General features: G+C 43.8%; 1 protein-coding gene across 8 annotated transcripts in view; it reads right to left on the reverse strand.

The window, feature by feature from the left end:
• Positions 1-16,294, reverse strand: part of obscna (obscurin, cytoskeletal calmodulin and titin-interacting RhoGEF a) — a 42,990-nt gene that overhangs the window by 21,059 nt on the left and 5,637 nt on the right. For 6 of the 8 annotated variants that reach the window (XM_078168778.1, XM_078168781.1, XM_078168782.1 and 3 more), the window contains 32 exons: positions 15,302-15,571; positions 14,881-15,147; positions 14,438-14,704; positions 14,074-14,346; positions 13,726-13,989; positions 13,311-13,577; positions 12,642-12,908; positions 12,251-12,520; positions 11,562-11,828; positions 11,135-11,410; positions 10,433-10,699; positions 9,555-9,821; positions 8,842-9,108; positions 8,485-8,751; positions 8,063-8,329; positions 7,659-7,925; positions 7,256-7,522; positions 6,751-7,020; positions 6,286-6,582; positions 5,920-6,177; positions 5,531-5,797; positions 4,929-5,195; positions 4,457-4,723; positions 3,937-4,203; positions 3,434-3,700; positions 2,892-3,158; positions 2,518-2,784; positions 1,976-2,242; positions 1,602-1,868; positions 1,066-1,332; positions 524-790; positions 25-291 (listed from right to left, as the gene is read on the reverse strand). In XM_078168778.1, the coding sequence (XP_078024904.1) occupies positions 25-291; positions 524-790; positions 1,066-1,332; positions 1,602-1,868; positions 1,976-2,242; positions 2,518-2,784; positions 2,892-3,158; positions 3,434-3,700; positions 3,937-4,203; positions 4,457-4,723; positions 4,929-5,195; positions 5,531-5,797; positions 5,920-6,177; positions 6,286-6,582; positions 6,751-7,020; positions 7,256-7,522; positions 7,659-7,925; positions 8,063-8,329; positions 8,485-8,751; positions 8,842-9,108; positions 9,555-9,821; positions 10,433-10,699; positions 11,135-11,410; positions 11,562-11,828; positions 12,251-12,520; positions 12,642-12,908; positions 13,311-13,577; positions 13,726-13,989; positions 14,074-14,346; positions 14,438-14,704; positions 14,881-15,147; positions 15,302-15,571 (8,586 nt within the window). The remainder of the gene's footprint in view (positions 1-24; positions 292-523; positions 791-1,065; positions 1,333-1,601; positions 1,869-1,975; positions 2,243-2,517; positions 2,785-2,891; positions 3,159-3,433; positions 3,701-3,936; positions 4,204-4,456; positions 4,724-4,928; positions 5,196-5,530; positions 5,798-5,919; positions 6,178-6,285; positions 6,583-6,750; positions 7,021-7,255; positions 7,523-7,658; positions 7,926-8,062; positions 8,330-8,484; positions 8,752-8,841; positions 9,109-9,554; positions 9,822-10,432; positions 10,700-11,134; positions 11,411-11,561; positions 11,829-12,250; positions 12,521-12,641; positions 12,909-13,310; positions 13,578-13,725; positions 13,990-14,073; positions 14,347-14,437; positions 14,705-14,880; positions 15,148-15,301; positions 15,572-16,294) is intronic. The other 2 variants (XM_078168784.1, XM_078168780.1) reach the window with 1 other exon arrangement.

Here is a 16,294-nt window from a genome sequence, read left to right on the forward strand (position 1 = left end):
ATGCGAATTGACAAAGATACACACCTTTCACAGTCACAGCTGCAGTGGTCTCTGCACTTCCTGCCTGACATGTGTAGCTGCCGCTGTCCTCCACTTTGAGATCCTTGATGTAGAGCTGAAGCAGGCAGCCACCCTGCTTTATCTCGTACTTGTTGCCTGCTTTTAGTGGAATCCCGTTCTTCTTCCATTGCACTGACACTCCAGGCTTAGACAGCTCACAGCACAGAGAGGCTGTACCTCCCTCTTTCACCTCCACACTTTCTAAGTACTCCTTGAAGAATGCTGGAAGCTCTGGAAACAGGTACAGATTAGAAAAATCACACATCTTCAGTGTAACTGCATAACATTGAAGGTCAGTAAAGGAAAATACTGTATTTTTAATAGAGACAATATCAAGATATTTCTGCCAAGTTCTAATGTAGGTGGGTTTGCAATATGAGCAACAGAATATGTACAGTCCTATAAATTTTAGACAACCATATGAAACTACTGTTTTGCTATGCGAATTGACAAAGATACACACCTTTCACTGTCACAGCTGCAGTGGTCTCTGCACTTCCTGCATGACATGTGTAGCTGCCACTGTCCTCAGGTTTGAGATCCTTGATGTGCAGCTGGAGGAGGCAGCCATCTTGCTTCATCTCATACTTCCTGTTAGCTCTCAGGGGTAGCTTGTTCTTCTTCCATTGCACTGACACTCCAGCTTTAGACAGCTCACAGCACAGAGAGGCTGTAGCTCCCTCCTCAGCCTCCACACTTAGTAGGTCTTTCTTGAAGAATGGAGGTTTCTCTGGCGAATGTCATAAAGAGGGGGAGAAATGTCTGTAAAATGTCTTTGTCATGATAGAAATGGTGCTAGAGACATTCTCAACATGGACCCAACTGGTAAATAAATGTAATGTTTTTTATCTAGACTACCTACATGCACTGACACAGTAGCAGGGTGGGAATAGCTATGGAGTCCCTGACAGTTCAGACAATCACAAAACAGTATCAAACCGACAGTTACATTATTTGTCTGTGGCTTGCAAGTATGCTGATATGCAAACTGGCAAAGATACACACCTTTCACTGCCACAGTTCCCGTGGTCTCTGCACTTCCTGCCTGACACGAATAGCTGCCGCTGTCCTCAGGTTTGAGATCCTTGATGTGCAGCTGGAGGAGGCAGCCATCTTGTTTCATCTCATACTTCCTGTTAGCTCTGAGTGGCAGCCTGTTCTTCTTCCATTGCACTGACACTCCAGGCTTCGACAGCTGACAGCATAGGGAGGTTGTTGCTCCCTCCTCAGCCTCCACACTTTGTAAGTCTTCCATGAAATATGGTGGGAGCTCTGAGAAGATAGGCTAGAATTACAAAAACTTAACTCTAATGGGGAAAACATTCAAAACCTAAACAGGAGGGGACCAAATTGTCTTTGAAGACACATACAATAAGGACTTGTCAGCAAACTTGCTAAAAATGTAAATGTTAATGGATGGGAGTGAAATAATAGCACCAAGTACAAACCAGAACATTTAGACAATCAGTACTTCAGATTTTTGTGTGTCGTTGAATAAATGCGTTGCTAACCCTGAGCTTCTCTTATTGCTAATTACACACCTTTCACTGTCACAGTAGCAGTGGTCTCTACACGTCCTGCTTGACATGTGTAGCTGCCACTGTCCTCAGGTTGGAGCTCCTTGATGTGCAGCTGGAGGAGGCAGCCATCTTGCTTCATCTCATACTTTCTGTTAGCTCTCAGTGGTAGCTTGTTCTTACTCCATTGCACGAACACTCCAGCTTTAGACAGCTCGCAGCACAGAGAGGCTGAACCTCCCTCCTCGGCCTCCACACTTACTAAGTCCTCCTTGAAGAATGGTGCAAGCTCTGAAAAAATGGGTATGGATTATAAAAACATAAATATGCATCTTTTGTCATGTGGTTAAATGCATGCAGAACAAAAAAGTGAATTGCTGACTGACACATGCACACACCTTTCACTGTCACAGTTGCAGTGGTCTCTGCTCTTCCTGCTTCACACGAGTAGCAGCCACTGTCCTCTGGTTTGAGATCCTTGATGTGCAGCTGGAGGAGGCGGCCATCTTGCTTCATCTCATACTTCCTGTTAGCTCTCAGTGGCAGTTTGTTCTTACTCCATTGAACTGACAGTCCAGGCTTAGAAAGCTCACAGCACAGAGAGGCTGAACCTCCCTCCTCAGCCTCCACACTTAGTAGGTCTTCCTTGAAGAATGGTACGAGTTCTGCAAAAAGTTGATCAGAAAAAACATAATTGCACATCTTAAGTGGAATTGAAGACTGCAGAGGCCTAACAAAAAGGAGAATTGCATTGGGTAATGCAGGCATCATCAAGACTGTTTGACCAACTTATAATGCAGATGGTGGAACTGAAATAACAGCATCTCAACGTTACTCATTTCAGCAACTTAAGACAAATTCAAGACAGTACATTGAATTTTGTTGTGTGGTTAAATGCATGCAGAGCAACACTAAATTGTTGACTGCCAAATGCACACACCTTTCACTGTCACTGTTGCAGTGGTCTCCGCACTTCCTGCTTGACACGAGTAGCTGCCGCTGTCCTCTGGTTTGAGATCCTTGATGTGCAGCTGGAGGAGGCAGCCATCTTGCTTCATCTCATACTTTCTGTTAGCTCTCAGTGGTAGCTTGTTCTTACTCCATTGCACGAACACTCCAGCTTTAGACAGCTCGCAGCACAGAGAGGCTGAACCTCCCTCCTCGGCCTCCACACTTACTAAGTCCTCCTTGAAGAATGGTGCAAGCTCTGAAAAAATGGGTATGGATTATAAAAACATAAATATGCATCTTTTGTCATGTGGTTAAATGCATGCAGAACAAAAAAGTGAATTGCTGACTGACACATGCACACACCTTTCACTGTCACAGTTGCAGTGGTCTCTGCTCTTCCTGATTCACACGAGTAGCAGCCACTGTCCTCTGGTTTGAGATCCTTGATGTGGAGCTGGAGGAGGCAGCCATCTTGCTTCATCTCATACTTCCTGTTAGCTCTCAGTGGCAGTTTGTTCTTACTCCATTGAACTGACAGTCCAGGCTTAGACAGCTCACAGCACAGAGAGGCTGAACCTCCCTCCTCAGCCTCCACACTTAGTAGGTCTTCCTTGAAGAATGGTACGAGTTCTGCAAAAAGTTGATCGGAAAAAACATAATTGCACATCTTAAGTGGAATTGAAGACTGCAGAGGCCTAACAAAAAGGAGAATTGCATTGGGTAATGCAGGCATCATCAAGACTGTTTGACCAACTTATAATGCAGATGGTGGAACTGAAATAACAGCATCTCAACGTTACTCATTTCAGCAACTTAAGACAAATTCAAGACAGTACATTAAATTTTGTTGTGTGGTTAAACGCATGCAGAGCAACACTAAATTGTTGACTGCCAAATGCACACACCTTTCACTGTCACTGTTGCAGTGGTCTCCGCACTTCCTGCTTGACACGAGTAGCTGCCGCTGTCCTCTGGTTTGAGATCCTTGATGTGCAGCTGGAGGAGGCAGCCATCTTGCTTCATCTCATACTTCCTGTTAGCTCTCAGTGGCAGCCTGTTCTTACTCCATTGTACTGACACTCCAGGCTTAGACAGCTCACAGCACAGGGTGGCTGTACCTCCCTCATCAACCTCCAGACTTTCCAAGTCTTCCTTGAAGAATGGAGGAAGCTCTGGGAAAATAGGCATGGAAACAAAACAGAATTTTACATTTATTTTGTGATGGAAACAGTAGTTTAAACCTCACCATGTTTTTTAGAAAAGCTATTTGCTAAGTGGATAGGTTTACCATATAGTGTAGACTGCAATGACTACAAGATGGATCAGAGTGCAGGAAAGCATTGCACAATAAAATGCATGAAATTCTGAGACTGTTCTAAGAAAGTCAGAATTATACAAATGCACACACCTTTCACTGTCACAGTTGCAGTGGTCTCAGCACTTCCTGCTTGACACGAGTAGCTGCCACTGTCCTCAGGTTTGAGATCCTTGATGTACAGCTGGAGGAGGCAGCCATCTTGTTTCATCTCATAATTCCTGCTCGCTCTGAGTGGCAGCCTGTTCTTCTTCCATTGTACTGACACTCCAGGCTTAGACAGCTCACAGCAAAGAGAGGTTGTTGCTCCCTCCTCCACCTTCACATTCTGCAATTCTTCTTTGAAAAATGGTGGGACTTCTGTGAAATGTAGGATGTGTGGGGAGAAACACAGTGGGATGTTTTTTTAAGAAGACATTTAAGACATTATCAAGTTAAGGCTAAACAGGATGTAGACAATATGTTTTATTTTTTGATAGATGATTAATGTTTGCTCCACTGGAAAATACTGAGTTTCAGCAAGTTCAGACAATAATCAGTAATTACAGTTCTCCATGACTTGGAGCTTGCTGATACTGTAAAATTTACCACGCAGATTTTCAATGGCACACACCTTTCACTGTCACAGTAGCAGTGGTCTCTACATGTCCTGCTTGACATGTGTAGCTGCCACTGTCCTCAGGCTGGAGCTCCTTGATGTGCAGCTGGAGGAGGCAGCCATCTTGCTTCATCTCATACTTCCTACTGGCTCTAAGTGGCAGCTTGTTCTTCTTCCATTGCACTGACACTCCAGGCTTAGACACCTCACAACACAGGGAGGCTGTACCTCCTTCATTAACTTTCACGCTTTGCAGTTCTTCTTTGAAAAATGGTGGGAGCTCTGGGAGAGACAGGAGGGTAGGAGACCAATGAAGTAAAATGCAAATTAGTTAGGCTGTAGAAATGCGTAGCCTACTGACATGATAGATCAGTGGTGTCATATTAAATCATACAGATTTTCAGGAAGGTTTGATCATCACAAAAAAAAAAATCATTTTCTATGATTAAGTTATTGCTAACACTGACATTTTCATTGCCATACACACCTTTCACTGACACAGTTGCAGTGGTCTCCGCACTTCCTGCTTGACATGTGTAGCTCCCCCTGTCCTCAGGTTTGAGCTCGTTGATGTGGAGCTGCAGGAGGCAGCCATCTTGTTTTATCTCATACTTTCTGCTGGCTTTTAGAGGTAGTCTGTTCTTCTTCCATTGCACCGACACTCCAGCTTTAGACAGCTCACAGCACAGAGAGGCTGTACCTCCCTCCTCAGCCTCCACACTTCGTAATTCTTTCTTGAAGAATGGTGGGAGCTCTGATGGTTGGGAAGGATATAATTATACATCTAGTTTAGCATGTTAGTTTAGCATAATAGTACATGCAGTAGTTGCATTTCAAAGCCAGAGGTTTACTAGAAACATTCAGCACTGACAATAAAGTAGTAGTAGAGATTAAATTGCACTTGAAAATATTTTTGTGGGAATTGCTTTGTACATAATCACAGCATAGTAACTCAACTGACAAATACATGACTTTTCTGTATCAGAGAATATTCTGATGTAGTAAAATTTGCAGTACATCCCATTTGTTGTGTGGTTAAATGCAAGCAGAGCAAACGCAGAATAATTGTTCACTGCCAATTTAACACACCTTTCACTGTCACAGTAGCAGTGGTCTCTGCACTCCCTGCTTGACACGAGTAGCTGCCGCTGTCCTCAAGTTTGAGATCCTTGATGTGCAGCTGGAGGAGACAGCCATCTTGCCTGATCTCGTACTTTTGGCTGGCTCTTAGTGGCAGCCCTTTCTTCTTCCATTGAATCGGCACTCCAAGTTTAGACAGCTCACAGTACAGAGCAGCTGAACCTCCCTCCTCAACTTCCACGCTTTGCAGTTCTTCTTGGAAGAATGGAGGGAGCTCTGGGAAATTAGGAGAGAAAGAGACATTTGGCATAATAGTGTATTATTCAGACATAACAGTTCTGATTCCAAGTGTGTAACATCAATCAGCTATCTAAAAGCTATATTATTTCCATTTTTACCTGTTACAGTAAGTTTGGCACTGCTCTGCACGTCTCCTGTATCACAGCAGTATGTGCCAGTATCCAAGGGATCCACATCATGTATTAGCAATAGGTTGACTTTTCCCTCCTTACGTATCTCATATTTATCACCATTTCGGAGGGGGATGTGGTTGCGCCTCCAGGTAACCAGGGAGGTAAAATCAGAGATTGTGCAGGACAGAGTGGCTGTCTCTCCTTCCATGATCACAACGTCTTTAGGCTTCTCCTCAAATAAAACTAGAATTTGAAATGAAGTGTCACTTTAAAATGTCCGAGGAAATCATTTTTCTGAAATGACACTATCTTTTTAGAAACTACACCCTCTATCCCTTATTCTCTGCTCACCTCTGGCCTTAGGAACAACTAGCAGACGTGCAGAGGTCCTCTCCTCCCCAATCACAAATGCCACGATGCCGGTCTCCTCAGGTGTTGTCATGGTGAGGACCAGCCGCTGTTCGCGACCGTGGCACATCATCTGGTTCATCTCGTTCTTCTGCAGAGGGCTGGAGCCAAGCCACCAAACACCCTCACTCACGTCTGCGTGGCTCAGTTCACACACAAACACCGCGTCCTCACCCGCTGTCACCGTTATACCCTGTAGCTCTGTAACGATCCGCACGCGCTCTGTGGAGGAAGAGGAAGCTATATACAGCTGGCTTTTTAGAGATGGAATGGAAAATATTTACAACAACTTAGATGAGAGCAGCCAGTTGGCTTTATTCATGCCACATTCCTTGTACTGTAAAAGAGTATCAATCAAATAAAACTAGATCAAATAAAATGTGAAAGTCTATTATAGTCACCACCTACCCCTCACGATCAGCTTGGCCGTGGTCTTCTTGCCTCTGGTGATACAGCAGTACTCTCCAGCATCCTCCAGGTGCAGTTTCTTGATCTCCAGGCTGTGTGTTGGGCCTTTCTTCTTTAAAATGTACCGCCCTCCTTCTTCAATCACAGTGTTGTCCTTCTTCCAGGTGACAGGGACATTAGCACTGGAGACTTCACATGACAGCAGCACAGATTTGCCCTCCATCACCGCTTGGCTTTCCAGTTCCTTCTCAAAGAACACAGATGCTGCCGCTGGTATAAAAAAAAGACAGACAGGATGTTACAAAAGGTGGCTCACATTTAAAATAATAAATACTAATGTAATTATCTTTGGCTTCATTTGCATTCTTGTCAAAGCAACAGAAATCCAGTGAAATATCAATGTTACCAAAGAACACAGAGCTGCAGAAGCAACATATGGATCATAATATAAGTTTTAAATTGAGAATTCAGTGTAAGAAACTCAAAATGGCAGCGTGTCAAATACCTCTGACGTTGACCTCAGCCGTCGTCTTCTGCTCTCCCACGATGCAGCTGTACTCCCCGACATCCTCAGGCTGGATGTTTCTTATGTTCATCTCAGCTGTTTTCCCCTTCAGCGTCATCTGATACCGTCCCCCCTGATAGATCTGGTCCTCCCCCTTCCACCACTGCACGGGCACCCCGGCCCTGGACAGCTCGCAGTGAAGGGACACATTGCCTCCCTCAGGGGCCTCCTGGTTCTTCAGACCCATTTTAAAGGTGAGGGGGATAGCTGTGGAAAAAGCAAGGTCATGTTGTGTTCATGTGTGTCTATGATTGCATTTCTTTTTACAAGGAAAACACTTTTTTAATTTGTGCACTTAATGCAAAAACAAACAAGCATGCCTGCATCTACAGGCTTCCCTTACGTGTAATGGTGATGTTGGCTGTTGTTTTGGTGTCACCGTAGATACAGCTGTACAGTCCGCTGTCCTCCAGCTGTGCGTTCTTGATGGTGAGCTCCATGTTGCTGTTTCGATTTTTAATCTGGTATTTGAAATTGCTCTTCAGCAGCTCTTGTCCTTTCCTCCACTCCACAGGGAGGCCGGGTTTAGACAGCTCACAGTTCAACGTCACACTGTTCTCCTCCTCCACCTGCTGGTTCCTTAACTTTGTCTTGAATGTGATGGGAGGAGCTGCAAGGAGAAGAACTATGATTATATAGTTTTTCTTCATCCTATTTTAATAAGTGCTTTCAATTTCAATTAAATCAAATAACATCGTCGTACAAAGGCTCAGATGTCATGTTTTCAGTATAGGATTTCTACTTTACCTTTGACGATGAGCTCAGCGGTTGACTGGGTGTCATTCGTCTTGCAGGTGTATTTCCCTGCGTCACTCTCCTCTACGTTGTTGATGATCAGTTTAGTGAAACGTCCCTCCTGTTTCATCTCATATTTGTATCCAGGTTTGAGGATGACTCTGCCTTTCCTCCAGTCCACTGGAGCTCCAGGTTTGGAGAGCTCGCAGGAGAAAACTCCACTGTCCCCTTCCTTCACCTCCAATTTCTCCAGCTCTTGTTTAAATATAACAGGAAGTGCTGACAAAAAAAACAAACAAGCGGAAATAGTTCGCTCTCATGTTTTGACACAATTCTGTATTGTTTCTTGTTAGATTTCTGAATACATCTTGCAAGTTGACTTTGTCAGAAATACCAGGTCTGTTTTTCTATGTAACAGCTGTTGTGAAACATACCTCTTACTTTGATGTCAGCTGAAGTCACAACAGTGCCAACAAAACAGCTGTACTCCCCCAAATCTTTAAGAGTTAAATTTCTGATCAGCATCTCAGCTGTCCTGCCTTCTTGCTTCATCTGATATTTTTCTCCCTCCATCAGAAGTTGAGCATCTTTCCTCCACTCCACTGGGACTCCTGCTTTAGAAAGCTCACAGCGCAGCGTCACGTTGCCTTCCTCCACAGCTTCCTGGTTCCTCAACTTTTGCTTGAAAGTTATTGGGATCCCTGAGGAGTGAACGCAAAATACTGTGTAAGACGTGCAAGATACCAAAGCACGATCATGTTTTCTTTTACATAATGTGTACTTGCTCTCACCAGTGATGATGATGGTGGCAGTAGTTTTTACGTCCTCACATACACAGCTGTATGAGCCACTGTCCTCAGGCTGGCTTTTCCTGATGAGGAGCTCCACCTTGGAGCCACTCTGCTTCATCTGGTATTTCTCTCCGTTGGTCAACACTTTGTCTCCCTTCTTCCACTGCACTGGAGTGTCAGGTTTGGAGAGCTCACAGCAGAGTGTCACTCCGTTGCCCTCTTGGACCTGAATATTCTTCAGTTCTTGAAGGAATTTGATGGGCCGCTCTAGAGGAGACCACAGGAGAAATGTCAAAATGATTTCCATATTGAGGAGTTTTGTTTTTTTTATTAAGTAAAGACAGGTATGTAGCATAAAACGATGCAACACACAAGCTAATTTGCAATGCCTGTCCCCAAGTGGGCCTTTAAAATACATAAAACTAAACGAATAATACACAAGAGACAGCACAAAACACAAACTCAGACCCAAAAACTTTATGCAATGAATTTGTGCATGTATACTCATACACAACAAGTTGCGACATAGAAATCCACTTCAATAACTTCACAATGTATATTTCAACTTTGTCAGTTTTGCATGTATTCTTGTGTTGTTTACTCTTTACTGGTGGATTCAGCTGTATTTATCATGTCTATAGTTTACCTTTTAATATGTGTATTCATGCACTAAAATAAACAGTGCAACTCATCATAGTGTATGCAGTTATTACCATTCACAGTGATCCTAGCTTGTGTACTGTGTTCTCCACATATACAGGTATAATCTCCAGCATCGTCCAGACTGAGCTCAGTAATCTTCATCTCCACCTGCAGGTCCTTCTTCCTCATCTGGTATTTGTCTCCATTTTTCAGCAGCTCTGATCCTCTCCTCCACTCAACCGAAGGGGCAGGTTTGTTGAGCTCACAGCGCAGAACCACACTGTTGCCCTCCGTTGCCTCCTGGTTAACTAGTGGCATCTTGAAACTTGCTGGCAAATCTGTCAATCAGAGTCAAATCTTACACAAGAAATCTTACTTGAAATTGAAAAACAACTGATACAGATAAAAGTAGGAAAAGGTGTATAGTATACTTAGAATTATTGATCACAGAGGGCCAAATAAAGATGAATGAAGAATGAAGACATAAATACTACCAAGTTAATGTCTTTTGGATCAAAGAAAGCTAAAGAGAAAACATGGTAATAATTATCTGATCATGCAGATGTCTGCTGAATTCACTGGATTCAATAACACACTTCCTTGTCTTTGGTAGGACAAGGAACATAATATTACATGGAAGTTACATTGTAGGAGTGATGTGATGAGAAGTAATGTACAGTACACACCAAGTACTGTGACATTTAGACTATAATGTGACATATGAAACAATAATCGCTCCATTGAGCTTCAGTGAAGCTACATAATGGAGCTCACACAGTGCTAATGACCACTAGGTCTACTTTGTTCTCACTGTACTACGTTAGAGCTGACCTCTTTGACGTCTGCGCTTAGGTGATTCTGTTGAATACAGCGGGAAAATTCAAAAAAGTGAAAGAAATGTGATTCACAAAGCATTAAAACATATGTGGGGGAGTTGAATTTCTCCTACCTTGGACAATGAGCTCAGCAGTTGATTGGCTGTCTTTGGTCTTGCAGGTATATTTGCCACCATCACTCTCCTCCACGTCGTTGATGACAAGTTTAGCGAAAGGTCCCTCCAGCTTCATCTCGTATTTGTTTCCAGGCTTCAGGATCGTCCTGCCTTTCCTCCACTCCACAGGAGCTCCAGGTTTGGAGATCTCGCAGCTGAAAACGCCACTGTCCCCTTCCTTCACCACCATGCGCTGGATCTCTCGTTTGAATGTCACAGGAAGTGCTGTTGTGGGTATATTTAAAAAAAACAGTGTTCAGTGATTGCATTGATTTGCAACCCGCCATTTCCATTTACTTTTTTGTTGCAATACAAGGAGCAGGCACCTCTGTTTGTCTGTTCTTTCTCTCCTCAAAGCCATAAGAGAAATCTAACAGTTTGTTTACATAGATATGGGATTTGAGATGTTGCACAAAATGTATATAAACATTTGAAATTCTAATGGAAGCTGTAGTTACGTATCACTAAGTCACAAGTGCACAATTTAAGTGAGAGATATAATTGGACTTTCCAAGGGTGACACCCATAATAACAGCCTTTTAGATATTATGATCAAAATGATAGAGTTATAACCATATAATCATTATAAATATACCGTGGCTAATGTGGGAAGCAGTTATGATGTGTGTTCTCATTGGTTTTTGATGGCTTCAAACTTACGTTTCACTTTAACTTCGGCTGTGGTTTTCTCATCTCCTGTGATGCAGCTGTACTTCCCAGCATCCTCAGGTTGGACGTTGACAATGGTCATCTCAGCTGTCTTTCCTTCTAGTTTGATCAGATACTTCCCTCGGTACGTAAACTCAGACAGCACCTGAGCGTCTCTCTGCCACTGCACCTGGACTCCCTTCTTTGACAGCTCACAGCGTAAAGTCACACTCTTCCCTTCTTCAGCCTCCTGGCCCTTCAGGCTAACTTTAAATGTGGTGGGAACAGCTGTTGAACCAAACACAGATGCTGTTTAACACGTGTGAAGCAGAACACAGGTAAGATCGTTGAAGAACCACTTTACAGGTAGCTCATGAAACTTCTAAACATGGGAAAAGAGACTACGCTTCAGTGCACTCATCTCACACACTGAACATACCGATAACTTTAACAGTGGCCTTTGTCTTCTGCTCTCTACACACACAGGTGTAGACCCCGCTGTCGTCTGGTTCAGCATCTCTGATGATCAACTCCAGGGCTGAGGCCCTTTGCTTAATCTGGTATTTCTCTCCATTCTCCAGCAGATCTCCTCCAAGCCTCCACTCCACAGGGACACCCGCTTTAGAGATCTCACAGTACAGTGTGATGTTGTGTCCTTCCTCCACTTGGACGTTCTTCAGCTTTTGCTTGAAGGTGATGGGAAGAGCTGAGAGGCAAAGATAAAGTTAGGTCATCAAAAAAAGAATAACCACCCAAATTTAATGAACACTGTGTAATATATACAGATATCTGGTCTCAAACTGTTACTGTGTGTTTTTAATGTGATGTTACAATGAAATATTGTCATTAAACATACTGGGAAACAAGAATGAATTTGAATATCTGCGGCCACGTATGTATACGCATCCTCCTCCATTGCCACACTGCCTTTAGCCAATTGGCATGAGCACAAATGCACACCTTCACCCACCCACACACACACACACACTTGACCTCTATGCCAAATTTCAGGCTATAAGTGTGAAAACTGTGGCCACAAAAGGGTGGGGAAAGTTTTGAAGAGTGAACAACCAACCAGTCAGAGCGAGCAATAGAGCTGCTAGTCGCAACTAAATAATAAATAAATACCATTAACAGTCAGAGTTGCAGTGGTCTCTATGTCTCCACAGATGCATGTGTAGATGTCGCTGTCCTCAGGTCTAACATCAAGGATCCTCAGTTCAATCAGCCCGTCTCTTTGTCGTATGTGATATTTCTCTCCATTCCTGATGAGTTCATCCCCGCTCTTCCTCCACTCCACACTGTACCCAGGCTTCGACAGCTCGCAGCGTAGAGCCGCAGTGCTGCCTTCCTCAATGAGCACATTCCTCAGCTTCTGCTTGAAGGTGACTGGGAGAGCTGAGGAGTCATGGGTGATTGTAGATTGAGATAAATAACTGTTGATAATGAGCATTGTTTGTCAAAATCAATTAAAACCTATCGCTAAAACCCATTAGCCTATTTGTAAATCATGTCTTACCAGTGATTTTGACAGTGGCAGATGTTATCTGATCAGCACAGGCACAGCTGTAGACCCCACTGTCCTCTGGAACAGGCTTCCAGATCAGAAGCTCCAGAGTGGTCTCTCTTTTCCTTATCTGGTATTTCACTCCATTCTTCAACAGCTCATGTTCCTTCCTCCATTCAGCTGGAATTCCAGGTTTAGACAGCTCACAGCGCAGTAGGACATTGCTTCCCTCCTCTGCTTGCATGTTCTTTAACTTCTGTATAAATGTTATGGGAATAGCTGGAAAACAAGAGGTGACGTTTTTACTGAATTCAGTTAGAAGCAAGGTGAAAATGGTGAAGCTGTGCACAGCAGTACTGAAAGGTTTTGATACATGGACGTGCCTTACATAAATAATATGCCAGCCAGTCGGCAAAACTTTTTAAACCACAACACAGCACTCAAGAACACATCTCTATAACAAAATACAACATAATAATGACAATGTTGAATTTCATTATTGAAGGTAAACTAATTTATTATTGGCCAACTGGGATATCTCAGGCCTCAGTATACACCATAGACTGGGTTACTATGCATGCATCAATACCACTGCAGAGCACAGCAGCAAATCTGAGAATAAATCACAAAGAAGTCTGAATTGACTGTGTAGGTTTTTGGTAAAGTTAGCTAAATACATACCGTGTACTTTGAGGCTTGCTGTAGTGTGGTGATCTCTGCACTGGCAGGTATATTCTCCTGAGTCAAGAGGCTTCAGTGCTTTGATGGTCAGAGAATTGATCGTCTTCCTCTGTTTAATCAGGTATCTGTCTCCAGGCCTGATACTCTCGAAACCTCTCTTCCAGTGGCACTGGACCCCAGGCAGAGAGTATTCACAGGTCAGGGTGACGGTCTCCCCCTCTTTGGCCTCCAAGGACTTAAGAGCCTGGATGAACTCTGCTGGGATGGCTTAAAAAGACAACAGAGAGGAAAAATAATCCAATAAAATCATTTAAAATCTGATAAAATATGTCACATCCCTCTGGCATTTAATGTTGGGCAATAGTGAGCAATAGCAGTCCTGCAACAACAGGTCAATACAAAATGCTGTTCATACCTCTGACAGTCACAACGGCCCTCGTGGTAACAGATCCAGCACTGCACTCATACACTCCAGCATCGTTGTTGCTGACCTCCCGAATCGTCAGCCGGGCCTCACAGCCGGAACGACTGGCAAAATACCTCGAGGAGTTCCACATCAAGCAGCCATCTTTGTACCACAGGATGTGACATGGCTTGGAGGCCACGCAAGACAAAACCAAACCACCCCCTTCAATAGCCTCGCAGTCTTCCAGTGCTTTAATGATGGTGGGACGCCTCTCTGGTAACACGGGGAGATGAAGCCAAATTAAGAAATGTGACAGGAAAGTACACAGTAAAACTCTCCAGCAGATTAAAGCCTCACCTCTAACCAACAGTGAGGCGTACGATCTTTTGTCCCCCGCTGAAAATGAGATAGTGCCAGTGTCTTTGCGGGCGAGTTGTCTAAATGTGAGGGTGTGGTAGCCTCCGGCCACCATCTGGATCTCATTGAGCTCATTTGTGTACAGCAAAGTCTCGTCCAGATACCATTTTACCCCAATGTAGTCACTGGGACAAATTCGACACTTGAATGTGACCGTGTCGCCCTCTAGACACTCGACATCCTCTAATTCATCCAGGATCAAAACCCTCTGACCTGAGAGAAACATGGAGAAGTTGGAAAGTCAAAAATCCTGTGAACATCATATACAGTAGGTACAAGAAACACATGTTCACTATGATCTCACCCTGCACCGTCAGCTGTGCCCGGCTCTGCATGGTACCGACATCACAAATGTAAATATCTGTGTCCGACTTGTCCAGACAGGTGATGGTCAGGGACAGCACCACACCCTTCTGCCTGATGACATACTTCCTACCGGACCTCAGCTCCACCATGCCCTTCAGCCAGGTCACTCGCTTGGCTGGCCGCCTGGTCTCACACTCCAGGGTCACTTTACCCTTTTCCTCTGCCCGCGTGTCCCTTAACTCCCTCGCAAATGTGTGCTGGAGCTCTGAAAGGAACAATGAAGTTTAGGATATTGGGTCAAGCTTCACACTTAGTTTTCCAGTCACAGATCCAAATTGCAAAACAGGACATAGCACAGAGTAGCATTGTGCAACATTACAGTAAAGACATTATATTGTTAATAGCCATCAACTAACATTTATTTTGAAAGCCCACACCTACCTCTGATCTCCAGCTTGGCACGCGAGGCAATGCCATCGGCCTCACAGCAGTACTCTCCAGAGTCTCTGATGGTGGAATTCTTGATCACCAGTCGCGCCAGGTTCTTCTCTACACTCATCACATACTTGGGGCTCGGCCTGATCAAACGGCCATTTTTCAGCCAACGGATCAGGACCTCTGGTTTGGTGATCTCACAGCTCAGCTCTGCGTCTTCGCCTGGCACTGCCTTAGTGTTCAGCAGCTCCCTGAAGATGTGCACCGGCTTCTCTAACGGAGGGGAAATGCATTCACTCATATTCAGGATTATTTGTATAAATGCATCTACCAAATGGTAGTTCAAAGTAAAACACAGGTATTGCTACGTACACAAACACAAACAAGACAGAGCTGATCAATTTATCTGAGACAACCAGGTATTCACCTTTAACAAAGAGCATGGTCCTACAGCTTAGGTCTTTAATTGTGAAGACCACATCTCCAGCGTCAGTCAGTAAAGCATCTCTAATGGTCATCTTATAGTGGCGGCCATTGTTGATAACCTGGATACGGCTATTGGTGACAACCAGCTGACCATTGATGGTCCAGGAAGGCTCGTCATCGAGATCGTGAGAGAGTTGACAATCAAAAGTGCAGCATTCACCTTCTTGGACTGATGTTATCTTTATACGATGAACAATAGTGATGCGTAAGTCTGTAGACAAATATAGCAACAGAACAGCCTAATTACAGAAAACATATCTCTACAGATAAATAGAAAGAAACTGCAACACCACAGAAAGACATGTAACATCTTTGGTCATCCATGTAGCAACGGAACTGAATGCCACATTTCCAAAAGATATGGCCAAGAGGTAGAGAGTGGATGATAAATAAAAGGTGACCTAAGACAGAGCCCTGAGGAACACCACTAATACCTGCAAAAGAGCTTGACCTGAAATTTTTAAGTCTCTATATTCCTGTTTCATGATTGCTTTAGTGTCTGTTTTAAGAAAAAAGGGTCTCATTCACTTATATCTTCCTAAGTTTTTCCTACATTTGATATTGAGAAGACAAAAATCCATCAGATTCATGGCCTATTCTTAAACTGCAGAATTGTCGGCACCCATGCTCTTAAAATAATGAGTCCCCTTGTCCTTGTAAATTGAAAGAGTATGTCACTTGATCCTAGTTAGCATAGGTTAAGTATCTGCCAACCCACATAAAAAGGGCATGAGACTACAGGCCCTGTGCACACACAGAAACTGAAAAGAAATGTTGGGAGGATTAAGTCAAGATTGCCCAAATGAAAGAGCCTAATGAGCTGTCATATCTAGTGAGTCAGGACAGTAATGGATATAAATTAACACAAAAAAAGATGCATGAGATGCTATTACTCGTTCAAAGAACAAAGAAGGGCGCGCGACTGTGTTCGGGA

Source organism: Epinephelus lanceolatus, chromosome 6 (genome assembly GCF_041903045.1).
Source record: "Epinephelus lanceolatus isolate andai-2023 chromosome 6, ASM4190304v1, whole genome shotgun sequence".
NCBI classification, from domain to species: Eukaryota; Metazoa; Chordata; class Actinopteri; order Perciformes; family Serranidae; genus Epinephelus; species Epinephelus lanceolatus.